Source organism: Notolabrus celidotus, chromosome 4, assembly GCF_009762535.1.
Source record: "Notolabrus celidotus isolate fNotCel1 chromosome 4, fNotCel1.pri, whole genome shotgun sequence".
Classification (NCBI taxonomy): Eukaryota; Metazoa; Chordata; class Actinopteri; order Labriformes; family Labridae; genus Notolabrus; species Notolabrus celidotus.
Window position 1 is genome coordinate 19,526,084 of NC_048275.1, and position 23,465 is coordinate 19,549,548.

The following is a 23,465-nucleotide window of genomic DNA, read 5'->3' on the forward strand; positions in this document are numbered from 1 at the left end:
CAAAACAAAAGATGGTGTTCCTAATCTGCACTTTGTTTTTTTTGTTCATATGACCTTAACATGTGCTGTATTTACCTGTCAAAATGTGTTGAAGGTATGTGTTAGAAAATGTAAAATTAAAGAGGAATATTTTCAGCATAGGTTTAGTTTAAGTGCTGCTCTTTTTTTGTTTATGCCTTTTGATGTGGCAATATGTTAATAACCTCCAGTGTGTTTGTTATCTTATCTATTGTGTTTTTTTTAAATGGTTAACTTTGCTCACTCTCTGCTAAAAATGTCCGGCCCAGCTCATGTCCTTAGTCTGAAAATCCGGCCCAACGAAACATTTAATTGAATAGCCCTGTTCTAAAGGATACCCACTCCTAATGTGCAACTTATTTGTAAGCAGAATTAGAGGTAACGGGGTCCTGCTCTAGCATTTACTGATGGGGGACCTTACCAGTAGGACAAGTCCAGGGGTGGAAACATCGCCTGGAGATGAGGTCAGCTAGAAGGACTCAGTCTCACCGACATGCTGTCCCATTGCCTATGACAACCCTGGTACAGCTAGTATGGACACGGAGGAGAGGGAGAAGACCAGTAAGGATAAAGACAGCAGAGATAAGGGGTAAAAATAAGATAGTATTCTGCTGCTACAAGAATGTACAGCACAAAACTAATCCACTTGTTTTACATTTTCAACCACTGCATGTATCTCAGCTGAAAAGGAACTTAAATAGTGGTTATTCGGAGACCAGCAGCAGTACCTGTATTTCATCATAAGATAGCACAGTTTCTCTGCTTCTCTATTCTGGCCGGAGTTGTGCAGGTAAACGACATCAGTGTGCAGGATCTGACCTTAGAGCACAGAGATCAAGACGAAAAGAGGGTAGAAGAAAATACAATGTGCTGTTAAAAGTATTATACTAACAAGAGGATGCTGAACAGGACCGAAGTACACACTATCACCTAAAGTCTCTCTGCTGTATGCTGTAAGGCTGCAATGACCAATCACACGCTAACATTCACACAATAACAAAAAGAGGTGACCCTGTTAGTGATAGAGAAAGCGTGTTTTATGCGACACACCTTAAATGTGCTCATTAGAGTGTGTAGACACTTACCGGTAGGGGAGAGAACTGCCAGTTTGCAGCCATGTCTAAAGCCAGGGTCTACCCCCATGATGACACAGCCCCTGACTGGACAAACCAACAGGCGCTGGCGGAGGTTCCTCACAAACATGGCGATTGACTCCTTCTCTGCTGTACTTGTCAGCTTACTCCTATAGAGAGGGAATGCAGAAGAGAGAGCAAGGGATGAGCAGAGGAGTTGAGGGAAGACAGAGAGCAAAGTCCGTTGACGTAGAGAGGAGAGAAAAAGGGATAAACTGGTAAAGTGTTTTCCAAGGAAAAGGCACTCACTCACACACACAGACTGTCACCCTAAAAATACCTGTAGGTCCTGGTGAGGAAAGGCAGAATAAGCCTTTATAAGAATCCTCTACTTGCATTCTTGAGGATGGTGAGTAGCTCTTCTCTTTGCAAAAGTCTTCGGCCTCCACCTGCATTAAAACAATGGGGAAAGGTGTTCATAACTGCTGATGAATGCAGAAAAGTAAACATTTAAACACATTTCTGTCTCCCCATAAAGACAAAGTATGCCAAATATCCCTCCATTATGCATCAATAATTCCCACTTTTGAGCACAAAAAGCTGAATGGTAATTTTGTTGTCGTTATCATTAATATTTTCTAGGATCATGTGGGGGCTTTCTGCCTTCATTTGATAGAAAGAAAGCTTGAGAGGAACAGACTCTGTGGGGAGAGAGAGTGGGGAAGGACATATACCAAATACTGCTAGGATCAGGAATCAATCCACGACCAGTGGGACACAGACTGTAGCCTCTGTGCATGGAGCACTTGCTGACTGAGCCAAACCTGCAGCCCTTTTATTATGTTTTATGCTGATGGAGTGTTTTGTTGTGGAAATAGACCACTCCTTGGAAATTAATAAGACAGCATGATGATTAAACATAAGGTGCAAATCTGTTTTCCTCCAAATCTTCACAGGTTATGTTGACTGGGTAAAATGGTCAGCATTTGTCGGTTACTTTCCACTAGGGCTGTCAAAATTGCTCCTAAATGACGTTTGAATATTCCCTCTAAAAAAAAAACATAAGTTCGAACCATTCGAATATCTATATTTGCGCATTATGTCAATAAGAGCTCTCAAAGTTTTCCACCACATGAGAGGGTTTTGTTGAGCAGGTATTGGAGACTCTTGTTCTTACATCAACATCTCATTTGGATTTCTCTCTGCCATCTGCTTCACGCTGTGCATATGCAAACTCCTGTGACCTGTCCCTGACCCGTCATGTAGTGCGCCCCCTCGCAAAGCAGCCGCCGCCGGTGTGTTTTTTTTTTTTCACAGTCGAATATTATTTTCACAATCGAATCTCCATTTTTTTTAAATATTCGAATATATATTCAAATTTAGAATTTTCGTTGACAACCCTACTTTCCACATTACAAATATGCTGGTTAAAATAAGAGTTTATAATTTTCTCTGAGCTCTCCTTTACAGGGTGAAAAAATACTCAGAGCTGAAACCCTGAGTAACAAACTTTGTAGAAAAGTGAGTAAACTTTATGTATTTATCTTCACATTGGAATTCAAGGAAGTTACTCTGCCCCTGACAGAGATACATGTGTGTGTGTGTGTGTGTGCGTGCGTGCGTGCGTGCGTGCGTGCGTGCGTGCGTGCGTGCGTGCGTGCGTGCGTGCGTGCGTGCGTGCGTGCGTGCGTGCGTGCGTGCGTGTCATTGTGGTTTCTACCTGGCGTTGATGCACCACTTGATGAAGTCACTTTTCACCTTGTCAGGACTGTTCACCTTCACCGTCAAATCTTCAGACTCTCTCCTCGGTTAATAGCCAGGGTCTGCGCACACACACATATAAATTCATACTGTTAAATACATCATAAATTACATGTTGACACATAGAAAACAGACCACTCAACACCTGTTCAAGTAGCATACTCAAGACGGATAAACAACCATAAAAAGCAGCCTACATACTAAAGGTAACTCTGTAGATATCTGTGCAATTTATTTAAGAGTTTATGTACGAGTCATCATCTCTGGTTTTATTTGAATGTAGATATATAATCTTGAATGTACTGCCCCAATCCTGGTATAGGATATCAGTCTGAAACGACTCAAAAAGCAAGAACAGGTATCCTGACAGTGAGTTGATCCATTGAACTCAGTTCTATGCTATTCTGTGTTTACAGCAACCATGTGCACGTACTTCGTCATCAGCAGTTCAGTGGGTCTGTGCATTTTGCCAGGCAGAAAGCTAACATAGTATGTAGGGAGCTAACTACATAGGTTCACTAGTTTTGGAGATATTCCATGCTTGTTCCGCCAACAACTCAGCTGTATTGCAAGAAACTTTCCATTGATGATTTGAAAGTGTGAAAATAACAGATAAAGTTCTTGGATTTATTGTTCTGGCCTGCAGCTTGTTAAAAAACCAAGGACTTCCACCACCTAGTTTTACAAATGGAATTCAAGTACAGTTTACCATCAGGTAAATACTTTTCTGAAACTGCTCAGCCTCAACCTTACAAGAAAGGTGCCAACACGTGAAACCAGCACAGTTAAAAACCACCATAGATATCTGAGCTCAGACGTTGCATGTCATCACTCTTAAAGATGGGGTTGGTAGTCAGATTTCGATACACTTTTGGTTATACTGGTAAAATTATCTTATGCCCATGGCAATCAATACATAATGTGTTTTTAAAAGAGTGGAAAAAAAGCTGCTCGCTACAGCCGGAGTAAACTGGGAAACACCAACCAATCCCTGCCTTCAGGAGCCCAAGTATGAACCAAAGAACCCTGTTCTGCAGTTCTGCCCGCCTCCTGCACGTACATTCATGTTTGCTTGTGTTTTTAACTTTCACTATGATAATGTTTTGGTGTTTTCTTACCGCTGAGTGAGACATGAGTTGTGACAGTGCAAAACACAAACGATGTGCTGACGACTGGTTTTGAATCAGTCGCGATAATATGGTCACGAATCAGCGGCGCTCGTGCATGTCAGGGCGGCATCGTTTTGGGGAGCTCAGACGGAGTCCTGAGAAAATGCTACATTTAAATTCATGCTAGTTTTCCGTGACTACCAACCCTAGCTTTAAGTTTAATAGTACACTGCTTTGACATGAGTTACATGTCAAAGTGCAGAACTACAAGTTAAAAACCTCCACAGATTACACAGGTTCCCGATTCAAACTGCCATAAAGGAAATGCTTGACCAGTGCATATGATGTGGAATAAAGTTTGTGTCATTTGTTGTTTTTTGCACTATTTGGTGACGTGCTTTTGATTACATGTTGACATTTTCTTTTTTTTCTCTTTGATGCAGTTTTTTAAAATACAGATTTAAATTCCTCACTAATAGTCGGCTACATTTAGAGGATTACTTACTAAATTGCAGATACACATTTAAAATTCTATGACCAAATAATGAGTCAGTTTAAATATAAATGCTTATTTCATTTTGGTTGACAACAGAATTAATTTTGCTGAAACATGATAACTAGACTTATCCTCAAATATGGAAAAACAGGTTGTTAATATAATAATGGTATCAGATCAGATCGTATCATTATCCGTATCGGCCGATACCAAAGCCAAGATATTGTATCTGGACTTAAATAGTTGAATAAGGACATTGCTGATATAGGCTGATTGTTAAAGCCTTTGAGGTTTCTGACTTTTCTTCTTCTTTTGTGGAAAATTGTGATTTCTTTCAATATTTTAAGTTTAATTCAATAAAAAAAGGTCCTAGTGGCTGCAAGCAGAAAAATCTGTGTTCATCTATATTTCAGTACCTCTTGTTTGCATTGGGCATCAGCTTTAGAAATAAAAGGAAAAAGGAGATAAATATTGTTGCCAATTCTACATAACAGGCTTAGTTTTGTCTGGACAAGACAACTGTGTAACACCAAACGTCCAAATCACCAAAAACTAAATCTCTTAACTTCACACACACATGCGTGTAAAAGTGACAAGCCTGGGAGTCTATCCTGTGGCCAGCCTGTTGTGTTGTGTGCTGGTCCCCCCTCAGAGAAACTGTTACATGCTGTTAAGCAAACAGTAGTAAGTGTCTGACCTTTTCAGTGGGGAACCTCTATCCCGCCACAGAACAGGGCCAAGAAACAAGGCGTCAATCTGGAAACCAAGCGGAAGAGGCAAGCTGACAAATGCCACCACTATGCCACCATCAGCGCTGAGACCGCGAGGCCTGCCCCCACCCGCACTCAACACGTGGTGCCACAACCATTACCACTCAGCAGCACCCTCGGATGTGCTGCAGACATATGCAACACATACACACAAATAAAAACACAAGACACAGCTAATGGCATTGAAGATGCAGGAATTAATGCAGCGATCTTGCTTGAATGTGATTAAAAGTTAGATTTCTCTTCTCTTGGCATGTTTCTGCCCAGGGCTGCCGCTCTGACGGTGATGAGATTCTCAAACAATCTTCATCAAAGCATCAAAGTTTAACATGTTGTCCAGGGATGGAAGCAAAACACTTCTTACTGAATTTGCTGAACATCTGGGAAAAGCCTGTAAGTTCAAATTTACTTTGTAAACATAAGTGCCTGAATGAATCTGTGTTTTCAGGGTTTAAATTTTCAGATTCTCTTTTTAGATATAAGTAAACAATGACGCAGTTTGCGGCTGTTGTTCCTCGCTGATCACCACGCTCCTTTAAGTATGGGGATAAACAGGTGTTTAAGAACTCAAAGAAGTATTGTCACTTCAAAATATTAAATGATTGCCAAGCAAAACTGAGTTTTCAGAATAGCAATTCACATATCCTTGAACAATTAAAACAAAAAAAGAGGCAGCATAAAAATATGTTACAAAGCACTCTGAGGTTATTTCTGTTCAGCCCAAACATCTATGCTGTTCTGTGCTAAAGAATAACTGTCTAATATCTATCATGTATCTTAAGGCAATACCAATGACACCAGTGCAAATACAAAGTCTAATACAATCACAAACCTCAGCTCTTTTCATCCTCTAATTAGACTACCTAAAATCTTGAATTATCTTCACCTTGCTTGGTTGGTACAGTGATCTCGTAACAAGTTCACAAAACATGTGTCCGCTGTGTGATTTGTGCCCTTGCTGTTTTCCTCAGTAGCTGGCCTCTGTCCTCACTGATGAGAAATAACCTGATGTGTGTCTGTGTGTCTCTCAGTTTCTGTCTGGGTTGGGTCACTGGTGGGAGACAGAGGGTGATCTGAAAGGAAGGGTGATGTGAGACAGGGCGAGAAGCATGTGTTTGTGTGTAGATGGGCCAGGAGTGACACACAGGCGAGTACTGGCCAAACTCTGACAAGAGCAGACAGAATGTCTTTCCTAGACGCCCCCTTCATCGTTCTACCAGCCCCCAAGGGAGGGCAGTCAGCCAACGACTGTCCTCTCGCTTCTGTCTCCATCTCTGTCTCACCATTTCTTTACAGGAATACTATCATCAACACATCTAACCATCCCACATATCAAGGGTAAACTGACACATACACATACACACACACACTGACAGACGGCAAAGAAGCACACATTTTAACCTGGCTGACACACACGTGAGAATTTAGTTGTGTAAATCAGCTGTTCTCTTTCCTTATTTTATTTTTGTTTTTTAAACTTATATTTTATTTGCTTTTCTTGATAAGGTTACATAAAAAAAAACCACATCAAACAAACATTGGTGTCAGTTAACAAACGTTAGTTTTAGCCTCCTTTAAATCGTCCATTCTCTTCAAACTCTTTCCCTATTTTTGAGTGAGGGGTTGCTTCTTCCTGATTCTTGGAATGAAAAACAGGTCATTTATAATGTGATGTTTACAGGTGAAATATGCTCTGATGTTGTATAAAACAGTGTTTATTGTTGGGATACATTACTACATTTAAGAGAAAAATAAACCATTATAAAGTATTTCACCTGCATACCTTGATAAAAAAATCTAGTCCAGGCATGTAAAGTTTAAACACACACAAATAGACTGTCTTTGACTGTGCAAACAACTTTGCTTTTACCATCAAAGAGGTGTTCAATTGATGAAAAACTTCTATTTACTGTTGTTCCTCTGCAGGCAAGCCCCAGACTGCAGCGTTAAGCTACCATTTGATCACAAGGCAAATCGCATTAAAAAGACCTCACCGCACATTCAACAAATCTGCCCTGGCATTCTGAAGAACACACAGGCTGCTTATAGCTATAAGGTCAATACATGCCCATACCCTCAAATTAGAGCTGACAGAATTACAGCTGAGCTAATCACCTCAGATAGTTATGTTAATGGATTATTCTTAAAGACATAGTGAACACCAGAGCATTTTATATAATAGCTCTATATATCTAGACTTATCATATTCTTGACTTTCTACTGAAACTTTCTACAGAGAAGAGTTCTTTGAGGGGTGGAAATGTGTTTTACTTATGGATTTCTCAAAAGATAGAACATTTGAAACACTGATTGAATCGTAATGAATTAATTCCAATCTTATTGCCAGTAATATTAATATTGTTACGTTCTGGACCCTTGGTCAGACAAAGAGAGCAATCTGATGGAGTCATGTACAGCAGGGGTTCCCAAACTGTGGGTCATGACCCCCCAGGGGGTCCCGAGAGATGTCTTCCAGAATGCTTTTATTTTTTAAGTTATCTAAAAATAGTAAATTTTACCCGTTATAAGATAAGATATTCCTTTATTGATCCCCCAGGGGGGAAATTCAGTTGTTACAGCAACCCAGACATAACTACAATCAAGAAGAGGTTCCAATTAGTAAAATAAAATAAGTAAAGATAAAAATAGATAAATAAAGATAGAATACAATTTAGATATATACAATGTTATAAATGGAATTTAGATTAAATAGCAGTAATTACAGGCAGTATTAAAAAAAATTTCAGTAGTGACAGGTTGACATGGTGTGATTATGGTTGGTAATTACAGATTAAGCAATAGAGTAAAAAAATATGGACAAGGAGAATAGCAGCTAACCTTGAAAAAAAACCTTCAAAATAGAAAATGTAATGAGTTTTCTGCCTTTCTTTTTGCCAGATGACTCCTAAGTTTAGGATTAGTGAATAGTTAATTATAAAAAGCATCAGTAGCAGTAGGTTAATTCATAACAGCACAGGGAACAAAGCCACATGCTCATATAGGTAGGCTAATTTTCTGCAGAGCAGCTAAATGAAGACACATAAATCACTTTGAGGAATAGTGGGGGTCGCGAGTCTTTGGCACCTATATTTTGGGGGTTGCGGGCTGAAAAGTTTGGGAACCCCTGTTTTAGAGTGTTTTATAGACCAAACATCTGATCAAATAATCATAAAAATAATTGTCAGAGGATTGGAAAGTGACATATATATATATATTTTTTTTTTTTAACCCACTCTGAAAATTCATGTTCTCTTTCTTCGGTCTTACTACAGGATTAACATAACATATGTTTGTCTGAATGTCTCAGTTCAAATTAGTCCTGCTGTGCATACACTTCAAATTAAACTTATATTCCTTCTTCCCTCTGAAATGTTAACTCGTCAGCAAACTACAAATATTGAGGATGTATTTTTTTCCATTCCCACGGGGTGTTTTATTCCTTCTATATTTAAATGTGTTCATTGGACCGACTGTAATATCTTTTTAGCCCTCCTTGCATACATTGCCCCATGCTTTTCCTTCAGCAAACCACCAAGGATTTTAATGAAATGTGCCAAAGCAAGTGGGCGAGTGTGTGCTCACACACATGCCTCCTGTCAAAACACATCTCCCACCTGCTCCCCCTTCCCGACAACTTGACGGCTAGAAAAGGTTCATTTTAGCCGGAATCCGACAGCTAGCAGGGTCAAAGCAGCCCGTGGATTAACACTCCATGACAAAGGCGAGTCATCGAATTAAACACTGAGAGGAGAGGGGAAAAGCGGAGATGTGGAAAGGATGGGAGGGCTGAGTTCTAGTCGGAAAAAGAAGGAGAGAGGCAGAGCATGAGGGATAAGTGACGGACGCACCTCAACATCGCTCATCTGTTCACTCTCTCCCTCCCTTTTCCACCCCCACTTCCTCTCCCGTCCCTCCATCAGCCTGTGGGCCCAGCAGCAGTAGCTGTCACTACAAGAGAGCGCCTGTCAATCAAAGCTTCCTAATCCAATGGCATGTCGGCAGGGGACATGTCACATATGTTAAGAGGAGAGAATGAGGGACTTGCAGGGTTTGCTTGTGTGTGAGCGAGTGTGTGCACATGCATGTATGTGTATGTGATTGTATGACTGTAGGGCAGAGGGTGGTTGCCAGAGAGTGTGGTGTGGCAGAGAGGCAGCGGGTGATAGAAGCTGTGGTGACACATGAGGCCCGGGACCAACTCTGAGTAACCCACTAGTCACAAGAGGGACGGAGGGGGAGCAGAGGAGCAGAGCAGGGAGCAGGAGGGGTAAATACCGAGGCACAGACAAGGCTAACTGCGACTGACATGACTAGCATTCAGAAGCAGCGCACATGCAGCAGACGGATATGACACAAATACAAACAGATGGTGTGCACTTGTTTGTGTGTATGCATGTGTGTGCTTGTTGTGTTTGTGAGATAACAGATGAGCACACACACTCAGAGCAGGCATAAACGAAGAAAGTTTGATAATTCATTTCAACTGTAATTTCATCAGGCTGTGTACCCTCAATTCTACCATAGAAGTTGGTGCTTTTATTTTGAAAAGTTTTGCAGGAAGGGATTTAAAATAATATTTCTTAGATAGATAAAGCTGGTTAGTCTGACGAAATGAAGTGTTAGTAAAGGGTAATTTGCAGAACCGGTATCCTATCAGTTTATGAGTCAAGCTTTCATGAACTGTCGTGGAATTTTCTTAGTCTTATATATGTGTATGTAAGAATGTTTAACTCTTGTATTCTTCTAGTCTAAGTGTCAGGGGCAGAGTAACTTCTCCTATGTCAGCTGTGGCTACTGGGGGGATAGACGAGAAAGGGTCAGTGTAATCAAGGTCTCTCTCCCTGTTCCTGTCTTTATCTGTGTGTTGTGACCAACTTACTGTCTCCAGACTAGAGCACAGCTCTTCTTCCCAATTGTTTTGTTTCCTATTGTCCAAATATGGTTATCTAACTGTAGTGTCGTCTTTGGGGGAATAAAGGTACATGGCTGAGGATTTGTCTGACAGAACTGACTTGGCATTGCACTGCACTCCCCTGCCTGTGTACTGTTATTTTATTTATCCTTGGCCAAGTTCTAAATAAACTATTTCAATGTAAGCCATCAGAGTCTCCTGAGTCTTCTGTTTCCAGTGTATTTATGAATTCCATCACAATGAACCCTTGGTTAGAGCTCGACCATCATTCAGCCATGGATACTGTGTGTCTATCTGAGTGAATGCGAATTAAAAGTGGAAACACACTATCAAAAAGTAACAAAAATATGTTGCATTTTTAATTCAGTTGAATTATCTCACTGTCATAAAATGTGGACTGGGAGTCTGAATACAGTTTCCCTTTTAAAAGGAAAACACAAAGTTCTAAATACATAGAAAATGTGTAGGTATGTCTTTTTTCTATAGCGAGAAGATAGCTAGAGTGTTGTCTACAGAATCACTGTTATGATTCCAGTGTTATTCACGTCCATCAAAAATATCTGACATGTGGTTGCCCGGCTCTGAGATTTTGCTCTCTGTTTGACACATTTGTTGACACTGTTTTATGTCCAACTTGTATTACATGCTGTACTAAATGACCATCAAACTGATAAAAAAAATGGATTCCTTGTTTACCTGATGGGACTGTATGGATTGGATGTTAGAGGTGAAGTCAAAGTAGAGATGGAACTTGTCAATGTCCTTGTTTTTGTTTTGCTGTGCCCCTGGTTTTTGGTGGCCTTTGGCAGTCTTGTCAGGCTCTTTTCCTTTTAGTGCTGACTTGGACACGGAGGACTGGATTTGCACAAAGCTGTTCTCGCACCTGATACAGCAAGAGAGAGACAGAGGGAAAAGGAACAGGACATGGACACTTTATTATAGTCAGCTTATTATTGTTATTATCAACTAAAAGATACTGAGAATTTAGTATTAATACAGTGTAGATTGCTGTGAAACTGATTTAAAAAATGAAATGCATGTTCTCACAATGTTTTGATGAAGGTGAGAGTCTCTGGGTCTTTAGCTATCATGTCAGCTAAGATATGCTCCACACCTGTAGACACTTCCTCCACTGAAGACAGACCTGACACAAACAAAAACATACAAAGTATTCTTAAAAACTGAACTTAAACGAGCTCTTATGATCTGTAACAGTTTACAGAATTTAAACTGAATAGTCATGTGAATGAATACATGTTTGTCTGAGTCTTTAAATTTGAACTTAATCTCATGTTAAATCTAATCCAAACGTAATCTTATGTTTGTGTTTATGTGTACATCTTACCCTCAGAACCAGGCTTTACCCATGCCCTTAAATCCAGAGTGTGTGGCGAGTCCAGCAGGATTGAAGCAGCCTCCTCAAGACCCAGCGCTTTGGCCCTGCGAGCCTTTGTCAGCTTACTGCCTTTTTTATAGGGAGAGTACTGTAGAGAAAGAGAAGAGCACTACACTTTCAAGAGTTCTGAAGAGAGGTGTTCTTATTCATGTGTAATTAAATAATACTGCAATTGAAAATGTTATTTAAATGATTAATATTTCATGAATGTGTACAATATGATTCTGACCACATGATCCAGTTCATCAGCTGACCGGCAGCTTCTCAGATCCTGTTCCAGCTCAGTTGTCAAAACCCCGTCCTTCTTCAGGGTCTGAATAGCAGACTGGGTCTTCTTGGCTAGAGAGCTGAAGTAATACACAAATCAAAATCATAAAAAAAAAAACAGAAAGCCAAGATGGTAAAAACAGAGATAAATGATAGAAAATACACACACAGGATAAGGTGGCACATGTAATAGAAAAAACTCTTGAGTGACTTTTAATGCTTCATAGCTTGACCTTTAGCACCATCTAGTGGTCAATGTACAATAGGCCATCTGTAAACTAATTCCTCTATCCATGGATTTAAACAGTGCTAGAGAGAGGAGTTGTCTGGGCTCTGAGGTGATTTCATGTCTCTTTATGATTTTAAATGTTTGATATATTTTCCTACCGTAACTCTTCATACACCAGCTGGACATCTCGGACAGCATCGGCGTCCATGTGGTTAATCATCTCTTTGCGGTAGCGGACCATGAAAGGCACAGTGTTCTCCTCACGAAGCAGAGAAATGATATTCACAGACACCCATTGCTCCACACATGTCAAGATGGACAGCAGCTGAGGGAAAGGACACACATGAAAACACGTGTATTGACACAAAACAGGCAGATGAGCAGGGGGGACACTACCTGTGTAATCAAAATGTATCTTTTTGTTTTGTTTGTTTTGTAGTAATATTATCAGATGTGAGTAACTACCAACACACATGTGAAATTTCAATCTAAAAAACCCTTGAAGCTTGCTGTGTGCCTAACAACTGAGAGTGGTAGTGTCACTCTTGCCTTGTTCTGGACATCTTCCAATGGAAAAAGACACTTCTAAGCACGGCAAATGTTTACTTCAAAAGTCCATGGGAAAATTAAAATAACAAAGGCAAAAAAAGAGCCTTCAGTCTCTTACACTTTTTGTAATAGGAGAATTTAGCACAAAGTTTCAGGAACTATGACAGATTGCAAAAAAACCTCTATTTCCAACCATACCATGACATAACTTATCAACCATTTGATGAAAAAAATAGTCAATACTTTCAAGGTCTTTGAGGTCTACAGGACAGCAGCTTGTTGTGGTCCCTAAGACCAGGCTGAAAACCAGGGGTGGCCGTGCCTTCTAAGCAGTGGCCCCCAAACTGTGGAACGAGCTGCCCCCCGCCCAATCATAGATTAACCCAAACATTACCGACTTTTAAATCACGCCTTAAAACATATTTTTACTCCTTGGCTTTTAACCCAGCTTGAGAGTTGTGTGGTCTCTGTCTCTGTCTGTTCTTGTATTTTTATTTGCTTTTACAGTGTTTTTATTCTATAAAAAAATGTGTTATTTATTTCTTTTAAGTGTTTTATTTGTTTTATCATGATTCTTTTACTTTATTCTTTAATATTTTCTGACAGCGTTTTATGTTCTGTGTGTTTTAGCTTATTTTACCTCACTGTGTAGCACTTTGCTAAACTTGGTTGTTTTTTTAAATGTGCTATATAAATAAAGTGGATTGGATTGGAAGTACAATACAGCAACAAATCCTCCCTCACCTCTATCAGGTCCCAGTTCATACCCAGTTCATTTCTCAGAGCGTTGGCTGATGATGGTGGGAGAGCAGTTGGTCGTCCCATGCCGGAACCCATGGTCTTCTGTTTCTTTAGACAGGGCTCACCAAATGTGAAATCCTCCTCCTCTATCTCCTCTTTCTTGGCTTTAAGAAAAGCCATTGACGACCCTTCACCTGCCCCTCCGTACGTCTTGTTGGGTCCTCGTGGGGAAAATGACAACCTCTACAAACAAAGACAAGAAGAAGTACAATGAAAAGAGAAACAATCAAAGAGGACGGGAATATTCAAAGAGCTTGGTGATGATATGGTCTTTGTAAGAGGTTAACATTAGCCAGTTTTTGCCATCTTTTTAGTGACATAAGCAAAATAACTGGATTATTTCATTGACTGCATGCAGAGCTATTCTGCTAGAGTTGGCGTGTGTGTATTTTCACTGAAGGGGATATAAGTCTTACCTCCTTCTTTATTCCAGCACTTGGTCCACTCTCTTCTGGACCACCTGTTTGTTTTTCTCCTTCCTTATTTTGGCCCTCATCATCTATTTTCCTCTTTGCTACAGCCAATCCAGGTGCAGCAGATTTCGTCAAGGCTTTACGGGCCTGTGGTTTTCGCTCTGCTGCAGGCTTGCGGGGTGCCCTTGGCTTAGGCTCTTTAGGCACTTTAGGTTCTTTGGGTTCTTTTGGTTCTTTTGGTTTGGCAGTTCTCTTGGCAGCTGCTTTCTTCTCCCCGGCTGCAGGAGCTCTGGCAGTCTTGCTGGCGGCTTTTGGCTTGGGCTCTGATGGCCTCCATTCCTCACCATCCTCATCACTACTAATTATCTGTGTGGTGGACCTGATGGTTAAGTGTGGAAGAAGTGGAAGATCAGCAAATTGTAATATCTTATGACAGGATGAGGCTCTGTCAACTACATTTCACATAGCCAGTAACACAGGCTAGTATCTCTAATGAATCAGAATCTCTCATCTGTATAGTCTCACCATTAGGGTTGCAAAAGTCCGGGAATTTTCAAAGTTGGAAACTTCCCGTGGGAATTAACGGGAATTTATGGGAATAAACAGGAATTAACCAGGAATTTACTAAACTGAAGGTTGGCTCTTAATCGGGAGCTTAAATATATTCCGGGAAAACATATTTTAGCATAATTCTGACTAAAACAACCAGATTTCAGGCAAGTACATATGAATATCTATGCTATTCCTTTATCATATGCACATAGCACACTGCTTACTGCAAGGCTATGGAGACCACGCCCCCTACATGCATTGTGCATTCCTCCATCACATGGACAGATGATTTCTAGAATCCTGCAGAGGCTAGGCTTGAAAAGCTTGAGGAAGATGCTTTTTTTATTTGCATGTTGAATGGGACTTTTTTGGAGGGAGAGCGGCTCTTTTCATTTAACATTTTGAATGGGACTTTGTTGGGATTAGGGATGCACCGATCCTACTTTTTAGGTCCCGATCTGGGATGCCGATACCGATACTAGCCGAGCCAATCCTGGTATTGATTTAACAATCTCTATTCCTTAATGTGAAGATAGAATTGTGTTTTGGCAACTTCAGGCTTTTCTGACTTTGTAAACCAAAAAAAATTACAACATTTTTAAACTGACAGTATCATTATTCAAGAGATTATAAATGTGTACCAGCAGTCTGGCGAGTTAATCTTCATGACCAATAGATATTTAAACACAGAAAAGCATAGAACTGAGATGAATATGGATCGGCACTATATATCGGCCCCTTGTCACCAATATCCGATCTAGCTTCTTGAGTCCGATCTAGCCGATATCCGATACCAGGATCGGACCGGTGCATCCCTAGTTGGGATTGAATTTTTGTTAATTTTTGAATGGGTTAGGTCGGGGGGAAGAGTAATATTTAACCCAACATTCATGTTTTTGTTCTTCAATGAAGAAAATATTTAACACTTGAAAAGTTGTACTTACAAACAAATCTGTTTAATTGTATTATTTTGGATGGATGTCTGCTTATAACAACACAAATATTTATGCTTGGATATGATACCTTTCCATTAAATTACCCTCAATTCCCATAAACTCCCATAATTCCCATGGGAAGTTTCCAATGTGGAATATTTCCAAAATTCCCAAACTTAACTTCCCATAGAAATTTACAGGAAACTTTCCGTAAATTTTCCACCCCTTTGCAACCCTACACCCCATGTACAGTTATGCATTTAAATACTGCATCGAAGTGTTTAGTTGTCTACTGTTTACAGCTCCAACTTCAACATTGAACTACAGAAGATGGCTCTACAACACCAAACTAAGACGAGTCACGATTGTTAGGTTCAAAATACCTGCATGGTGGTTACAGTTCTATATTCACAACCTTCAGGGACTGCTCGTTCAGTGAAGGAGATCCGCCCTAACCTTACTGAAAATCAAGGCCTTGCAAAAAGATCTAAATATTTCCCCATATAGTTCTAACAGATTTAACAACTGTATATCAACTCGTCATATGCTGCCACTTCACTTAGGCTAATGAAGTCAACCATGGGCTAGATGGAGGGACATACTCTGCTCTCTCCTCTCTAATCACCATCTTTTGACCTAGCATGTACACCGTGCTCCAAATTATTATGCAAGTTGCATTTTTGTAAATATTCTAAAAACTATGTAAACAGTCGTTTTCAAATTTATTAGGAAGTCAGATAGTGAATATATTTCTTCAACTGTGTGGTTAAAATTATGCTTTTCAAAGTAAGCTGGCTGTATTTTTAAATAAATGCAGAATCTGCAGAAATTAGTGTGCCAAATTATTATGCAAGTTGGTGATAAGAGCATCTATCCTGTGAAAATTAAAAACTAGGCACCATTTTAAATGTTCTATTGATTGAAAATAATGATATTTACTACAACTGTATTCAAACTTCAACAAAAACAACAGTTTTCTTTAAATTTGTATACAAAATAAAACCGTTAATGTCTTTGAAACATTTCAAATCTAAAGTGTTTCTCAAATGTCCAATATAACCTCCTTTTACTTCAGTGAGGGTCACTGGTTAACACATTTAGTTTCTGATGACTTCTCTGCTGACTCTGTGAGCTGCACCTTGTATGGCTTTCAAAAGATGCATATCCCTCCAATGCATTGGCAGTTCTCTTGGCAGCTGCTTTCTTCTCCCCGGCTGCAGGAGCACTGGCAGTCTTGCTGGCGGCTTTTGGCTTGGGCTCTGATGGCCTCCATTCCTCACCATTCTCATCACTACTAATTATCTGTGTGGTGGACCTGATGGTTAAGTGTGGAAGAAGTGGAAGATCAGCAAAATGTCATATCCTGCGACAGGATGAGGCTCTGTCAACTACATTTCACATAGCCATTTAACACAGGCTGGTATCTCTAATGAATCAGATTCTCTCATCTGTATAGTCTCACCATTAGGGTTGCAAAAGTCGGGGAATTTTACAAAGTTGGAAACTTCCCGTGGGAATTAACAGGAATTTATGGGAATAAAAAGGAATAAACCAGGAATTTACTAAACTGAAGGTTGGCTCTTAATACGGAACTTAAATATAGTTGGGGACTGTTAATGTCTTTGAAACAATTAAACACATAGGTGTTTCTCAAATGTCCAATATAACCTCCTTTTCTTTAAGTGAGGGTCACTGGTTAACCGATTTAGTTTCTGATGACTTCTCTGCTGACTCTGTGAGCTGCACCTTGTATGGCTTTCCAAAGATGCATATCCCTCCAATACATTGGCAGTTCTCTTGGCAGCTGCTTTCTTCTCCCCGGCTGCAGGAGCACTGGCAGTCTTGCTGGCGGCTTTTGGCTTGGGCTCTGATGGCCTCCATTCCTCACCATTCTCATCACTACTAATTATCTGTGTGGTGGACCTGATGGTTAAGTGTGGAAGAAGTGGAAGATCAGCAAAATGTCATATCCTGCGACAGGATGAGGCTCTGTCAACTACATTTCACATAGCCATTAACACAGGCTGGTATCTCTAATGAATCAGATTCTCTCATCTGTATAGTCTCACCATTAGGGTTGCAAAATTTTACAAAGTTGGAAACTTCCCATGGGAATTAACAGGAATTTATGGGAGTAAAAAGGAATAAACCAGGAATTTACTAAACTGAAGGTTGGCTCTTAATACAGAACTTAAATATAGTTGGGGACTGTTAATGTCTTTGAAACAATTAAAAACTAAAGTGTTTCTCAAATGTCCAATATAACCTCCTTTTCTTTCAGTGAGGGTCAGAGGTCACTGGTTAACAGGTTTAGTTTCTGATGACTTCTCTGCTGACTCTGTGTGCTGCACCTTGTATGGCTTTCCAAAGATGCATACATCTTTTGGGCTGTATTTCTTGCCATTACTGTAAATTATCTCCTTTATGATTGACCACAAGTTCTCAGTCGGGTTGAGATCGGGTGAGCAGGCAGGCCAGTTCATGAGGCGATCCTCTTTAAAGCCCTGAGATGCCATCCTGTCCTCCTCCTCCATCCTCTTGTCTAGATCTTTGCTTGTGTTGTTCTTGTTCTCGTATGTACATCGCTTTGGATAAAAGCGTCTGCTAAATGACATTGTAACATTGTGTATTGACATTGGAATAACGTGAGGCATGTGACGGTGCATTGTGCTCATGCATGAACACTATCTTCTTTTTCACTTTAGGGGAATGTCTTTATCTCCATGGAGGAAAATATAAAAGAGAATCGCCTCGTGAACTGGCCTGCCTGCTTACCCAATCTCATCCTGACTGAGAACTTGTGGTCAATAATAAAGAAGATAATTTACAGTAATGGCAAAGAATACAACTCAAAAGAGCATCTTTGGAAAGTCATTCAAGGCTCACAGTGTCAGCAGAGAAGTCATCAGAAACTTCACTAAATCTGTTTACCAGTGACCTCTGACCCTCACTGAAAGAAAATGAGTCTATATTGGACATTTGAGAAACACTTTAGATTTGAAATATTAAAAATGGTGCCTAGTTTTTAATTTTCACAAGTTATATGCTCTAATCACCAACTTGCATAATAATTTGGCATGCTCATTCCTGCAGATTCTGCATTTATTTAAAAATACAGCTGACGTACTTTGAAAACCATCATTTTAACCACACAGTTGAAGAAATATATTCACTATCTGCATGTGTCTTCTTTAACATTTCCTCATTGCTGCTTCCTGATTGTCTTGCTCCATGTATTTTATGTCCATGGACACTTTCTCAAAAACTGTAATATTATGTCCTTATGTAGCTTTTAGTCATTCTTAATCGTATGGTGCTACTTGTACTTTTCTTTTCTTCTCTTTTTTGTTTGTTTGTTTGTTTTTTGTTTGTGTTTTGGTTTCTCCTCTACCTTCTTACTTTGATTTTATTTTACTCAGTTTTATCTTTGTTTAATCTTTTTAGGGAGCCTTTTTAACATCTGGCAAGGGACTACGGATGTAAACTAGCCTTTTGGCTAACTCTGGCATATTTATAGAAGTGTTAATTAATATGCATGGTCCTTTTAAATAATAAATAAATAAAATAACTATCACTATCTGACTTCTTAACAAATTTGAAAACGACTGTTAACATAGTTTTTAAAATATTCAGAAAAATGCAACTTGCATAATAATTTGGAACACAGTGTCAGTAGTAATGGACAGTACTGACCTACTGTCAATCTAATACTCTCATAGATTGATTTCCACCACCTGAGACTGAGGGGTGGGACCAGTCAATGCTGTGTCTTATATGACAGTGAAGATAGGTCCCATCTGAACACTACAAGAGTTTGACAGTGCATGAAATACCAGCTATGAATGAATGAATGAATGAATGAATGAATGAATGAATGAGCCCAGAGCATAAATATTTTTAAAGGCAAACTTAAGACCTACCTTTTTAGTATTGCTTTTAACTAAGTTGTATTTTTATTCTTCTTATGCAATTTTTTATTCATTTTAAGTCTAGCATCTTATGTTCTTTTCATGGTTTAATATTTTAGTGTTTTACTATCTTAGAAATGTATTTTACTTTGGTGATTTTAATTTCTTGTTGAGTTTTGACATCTTATTTTACCTCCAGTGTTTCCTCATTAAGATATCATGAGAGCGTTTCCTCAGTTCATTCAGCAACTTTTTTATTTATTTTTTATTTTTTATTGTTTTTATTACTATTGTTGCATATATTGTGTTCTTAACCATAGGATTGTGGGGTGGGTTTGGGGTCGGATCTTCATTTATTCTAAATTGTTTTTATGTACAGCACTTTGTGTTACAATGTCATTGTATGAAAAGCGCTTTATAAATAAAGTCTGATTGATTGATTGAATGATGAATACATGAATGATTATTACTTACAGGTCGGAGTCTATGTCTATGATCTCCACAACCTTGGCAGTTGTTGTTCGGGGTCTTCGCATCATCTGTCAGTGAAGATGCAAGTAAGATTACACCAAACCTCAGCAGTTTGAGTTTCACATTTAGTTACATGGCCTAAAGAAGATTAAGATACACTTTCGTAATAAATAGTATTCCAGCAGTATAGCTTAACATTATCGTCAACCTGTCGAGAGGAAAGTTTGTAACTCACAGTTAAGCTAGCAGACGCATCATGTCGTTTCTACACATGTAAATAGCCACAGGACTTTAATCTTTAGCAGTATCATTTCAATATAAGAGGCTTACATAGCTTGTTTGAATCTAAAAAGGTTTGCTAGCCACTGTATTATAACCCTGTATGATACAGTCTATCATCATAACAAATGTAAGGTTAGCTTGCTTTCAAATTTCGCGCTTCCACGCTGGCAAAGTTCTAGCAAAACGGCACCACATCGTGACTTGTCCATATGTGTCACTACTTTCCCCCACAACTTCAAGCTTAGTCAGCTCGTCTTACCTTCTCAACTCTTAGTAATGTTCAAGTTGTTTGTTGGTATGCCGTCGGAAACTGTAACAAGTGAAGCAGGACTACCTGCTTCCTGCAACAGTACGAGTCCAACCAATGAGCAAATCCCAAATCTTAAAGGACTTTCTCTTCGATTCTCCCGCTACTTTCATTAGCTCCTTACTGCCATCTAGTGGACTGGAGTGTTCTTTCTTCTTCTTCTTTGGGTAAGGCAGGCTAGACGCAACACGGCGTATTGCTGCCCTCCTCAGGTCGATGAATAAGGTCCTTAGATCAATTCTTATATTCGTGTGTACCAGTCTATATAGTATATATACAGTCAATATATACCGGTGTACACTCCGGTTCTGTGCAAGAACTCCAACAGTCTCTTAACTTTCGCCCAGTTGTCCAAGTTTAATAGCGTGCTCATAATAATAATAATAATAATAATAATAATAATAATAATAATAATAATAATAATAATACATTTAATTTATAAAAGTGCTTTAAAAGATTCCCCAAGACACTTTACAAGGAAATAAATTATACAATAGAAAAGCAAAGGAAAACAGTGCAAAAAAAAAGCAAAGAATGCAAAGAAAGCAAAATAAAACAAAACAAGACAAAAAAAAAAAACAAAAAAAAAAACATTTATAGGTTAAAAACCTTTCTAAATAGGAGGGTTTTGAGTCCAGATTTGAATTTGGTGAGTGAGGGAGATAATCTGAGGTGTTGGGGGAGAGAGTTCCAGAGGTTGGGGGCAGCGACAGTGAAGGCCCTGTCCCCCAGGTTCGGTGCTTGGGTTTGGTGAGAGGGGTGAGGAGGTTGGCATTGGTGGAGCGGAGGTTGCGGGAGGGATTGTATGGCTGCAGAAGGTCGGTGAGGTAGGAGGGAGCTAGATTATGGACTCATGCTAAAGACTGCTTCTCCAGCTGTTTGCAGGTCTCTGAACAGCGTCCTTCTTTCCAAGCATATATTTCACGCTGCAAGAGAACATGATTCCACGTCCACACAGACACATTTTCCATCAGAGTGCTTCCGTATCAGGGCCAGCCCACTCTTGAGCCCACAATGCCCGAGCCTCTGCCTCGTTATAACTACTGAATCTCTTCTTTTGCACTTAACATAATATTTTTCCTTTCCCACTGTACTCTGAATTTCAAAATATGACCTCCCCTTTCTTTCATTTTCCCATACATTTTGCCATGCATCTTTAACCCACTTATTTATAATTTCTTTATACTCCGGCAGTCCATAAGGCAAACACATTCCAACACTTTCCATCTTTGTAGCTCAGTTTGCCATAGGATCTGCTCCCTCAATTCCTTCTATTCCCATGTGTGCTGGGACCCAAACAAATCCCACTTTTCCCCCTGCTCTGTGAAGTCTATACAGAGTTTGATTTATCTCTGCTAACACCTCCGGCCTAGACTTGGACTTCTGCTCTTTAATTGTTGTCAATACTGCTGCTGAATCACTGCATTTCACTACCTGCCTCAATGTCTTGTCCTCTACCCACCAAAGTGCCCATAGTACTGCCACCATTTCAGCAGTAACTGACGTGGTCAGGAATCCGCACCCTCTTTTTAACTCCCAGCTCAGGTATGTATACTCCAAAGCCGACTCTCCCACTCTCCGGTTCTTTTGATCCGTCTGTATACACTGGAATATACCCATTCCAGTGCTGGCACAAATAAGGACTGGAGTGTTAGGAAGTGGCTTGGCTTAAAACTGTCCGACCTATTGTACTGTCACACTATAGACCAGGGGTGTCAAACTCATTCAGTTCAGGGGCCACATGCAGCCCAACCATAGAGCCCAACTTGATCTGAAGTGGGCCGGACCAGTGAAATCATAACATAACCTATAAATAATGAAAACTCCAAATGTTTCCCTTTGTTTTAGTGCAAAAAAGTACAAGTACATTCTGTAAATGTTTACATTTAATGAACTATATTTTTACAAAAACAGCTGTTATATTATTCTTCATGATGAGTCTCATAGTGGGGCCAAATATGAAATTCTTGAAGCACTGAAACCTGCTGCGAAAACACCAAACACGCAGCACAGAGCACACATCACCTGACAGAGTGAAATGAAGAACAGAGAGATTATAATAATGAAGAAGAAGGTAAACTTCACTATTGTGGACCCCTCAGCTCCAGCGTGAACAGTTTGCTAGCTGGACAGTGTTGTATGCAGCCAGAGGCGTAGTGCTATTGACAGAGGGCACCTGTGACATATGCACCTGCATGGTAAGCATGCTCACCATATGTGGCTCCTTTCGAAGATTGTGGAATCCACCGTTCCTGCTGTGACAAGTTTACTTATACGAAAACTTTAGTGCTAATTGGATCATGAAGCTCTCTAAAAAGTTTTCATTAATTCCAACCAGATTATGCAAACTGCAAATATTCTTTTTCTCACTTTGGGGGAAAAAAAAAAGTCCTGGAGTGCTGTTCAGGTGAGCTCAATCAGCACTTTGATTTCCTGCGACCCCAGAGGATCAATTTGAAATAATAATACTAATAATAATAATACATTTTATTTATATAGCACCTTTTAAAAACATGTTTACAAAGTGCTTTACAGAGTGCAAGACATAGCAAGCGAAAAAAACAACAATAAAGTACATAACAAAGGTAAGGAGAGCTAAAATGAGTGAAGTAAAAACAATAATAAAAACCATGCAGAAATTAAAAAGTCAGTGATGAGTTAAGAAATGAAAGCACATTTAAAAAAGTGTGTTTTTAAAAGAGGACAAGGATGTGGCTTGCCTGATCTCCTCCGGCAGGTCATTCCAGAGTGACGGGGCTCTGACTGCAAAGGCCCGGTCACCTCTGTTTCTTAACCTCACCCTTGGGAGTTCCAAGAGGGACCTGGCGGAGGATCTCAGGCAAGAGTTTGGGACATACATCCCTAGACACTCTCTTAGGTACTCAGGGGCCAGTCCATTTATTGCTTTAAAAGTGAGAGTTAAAATCTTAAAATCAATTCTAAAACCACAGGCAACCAGTGAAGGGAGGCAAAAATCGATAGAAGTAGAATATAAATATAAGTAACTTTTATTGAAAAATTGCAGTTAATGTCTTCTCTATTTTTTCACTTTTCACAGTCATGCTGGCCGGATTGGCGCCTCTGACGGGCCGGTTTTGGCCTGCGGGCCGTATGTTTGACACCCCTGCCAAAGACTGTATAAATCTTTACAGCAAACGTAAAATTAAATATCCCTCCAATACATTAACCAATTTGCAAAAGTTTCAACCAATGGTA

The 23,465-nt window shown here is 39.7% G+C and overlaps 1 protein-coding gene across 3 annotated transcripts; it reads right to left on the minus strand.

Moving 5' to 3' along the window:
• Window positions 1–421: 421 nt before the first annotated feature.
• LOC117811595 (S1 RNA-binding domain-containing protein 1-like) lies at window positions 422–20,331 on the minus strand. 3 transcript variants are annotated; one of them, XM_034681958.1, is made up of 16 exons: window positions 20,202–20,331; window positions 19,664–19,728; window positions 17,028–17,204; window positions 16,420–16,596; window positions 13,798–14,173; window positions 13,325–13,564; window positions 12,190–12,356; window positions 11,765–11,882; window positions 11,485–11,623; window positions 11,187–11,283; window positions 10,836–11,022; window positions 2,812–2,914; window positions 1,432–1,540; window positions 1,104–1,261; window positions 747–837; window positions 422–546 (listed from the first exon to the last, which is right to left on the minus strand). In XM_034681958.1, the coding sequence occupies exons 2-12, from the start codon at window positions 19,726–19,728 to the stop codon at window positions 2,876–2,878; spliced, it is 1,782 nt and encodes a 593-aa protein (XP_034537849.1). In that variant the 5' UTR covers window positions 20,202–20,331; the 3' UTR covers window positions 422–546; window positions 747–837; window positions 1,104–1,261; window positions 1,432–1,540; window positions 2,812–2,875. The 3 variants fall into 3 exon arrangements, with proteins under 3 accessions (XP_034537849.1, XP_034537850.1, XP_034537851.1); XM_034681959.1 differs by lacking the exon at window positions 16,420–16,596; XM_034681960.1 differs by lacking the exons at window positions 16,420–16,596; window positions 17,028–17,204.
• Between the last annotated feature and the right edge of the window lie 3,134 nt (window positions 20,332–23,465).

Coding starts and splice junctions, on each gene's coding strand:
- LOC117811595 (XM_034681958.1), bottom strand. CDS start 19,728: ATGATGCGAAGACCCCGAACAACAACTGCCAAGGTTGTGGAGATCATA. Junction 14,174..16,419: donor TCTTTTGAAAGCCATACAAG/GTGCAGCTCACA, acceptor CTTAACCATCAG/GTCCACCACACAGATAATTA. Junction 2,915..10,835: donor AATCCATACAGTCCCATCAG/GTAAACAAGGAA, acceptor GTGTGTGCGCAG/ACCCTGGCTATTAACCGAGG.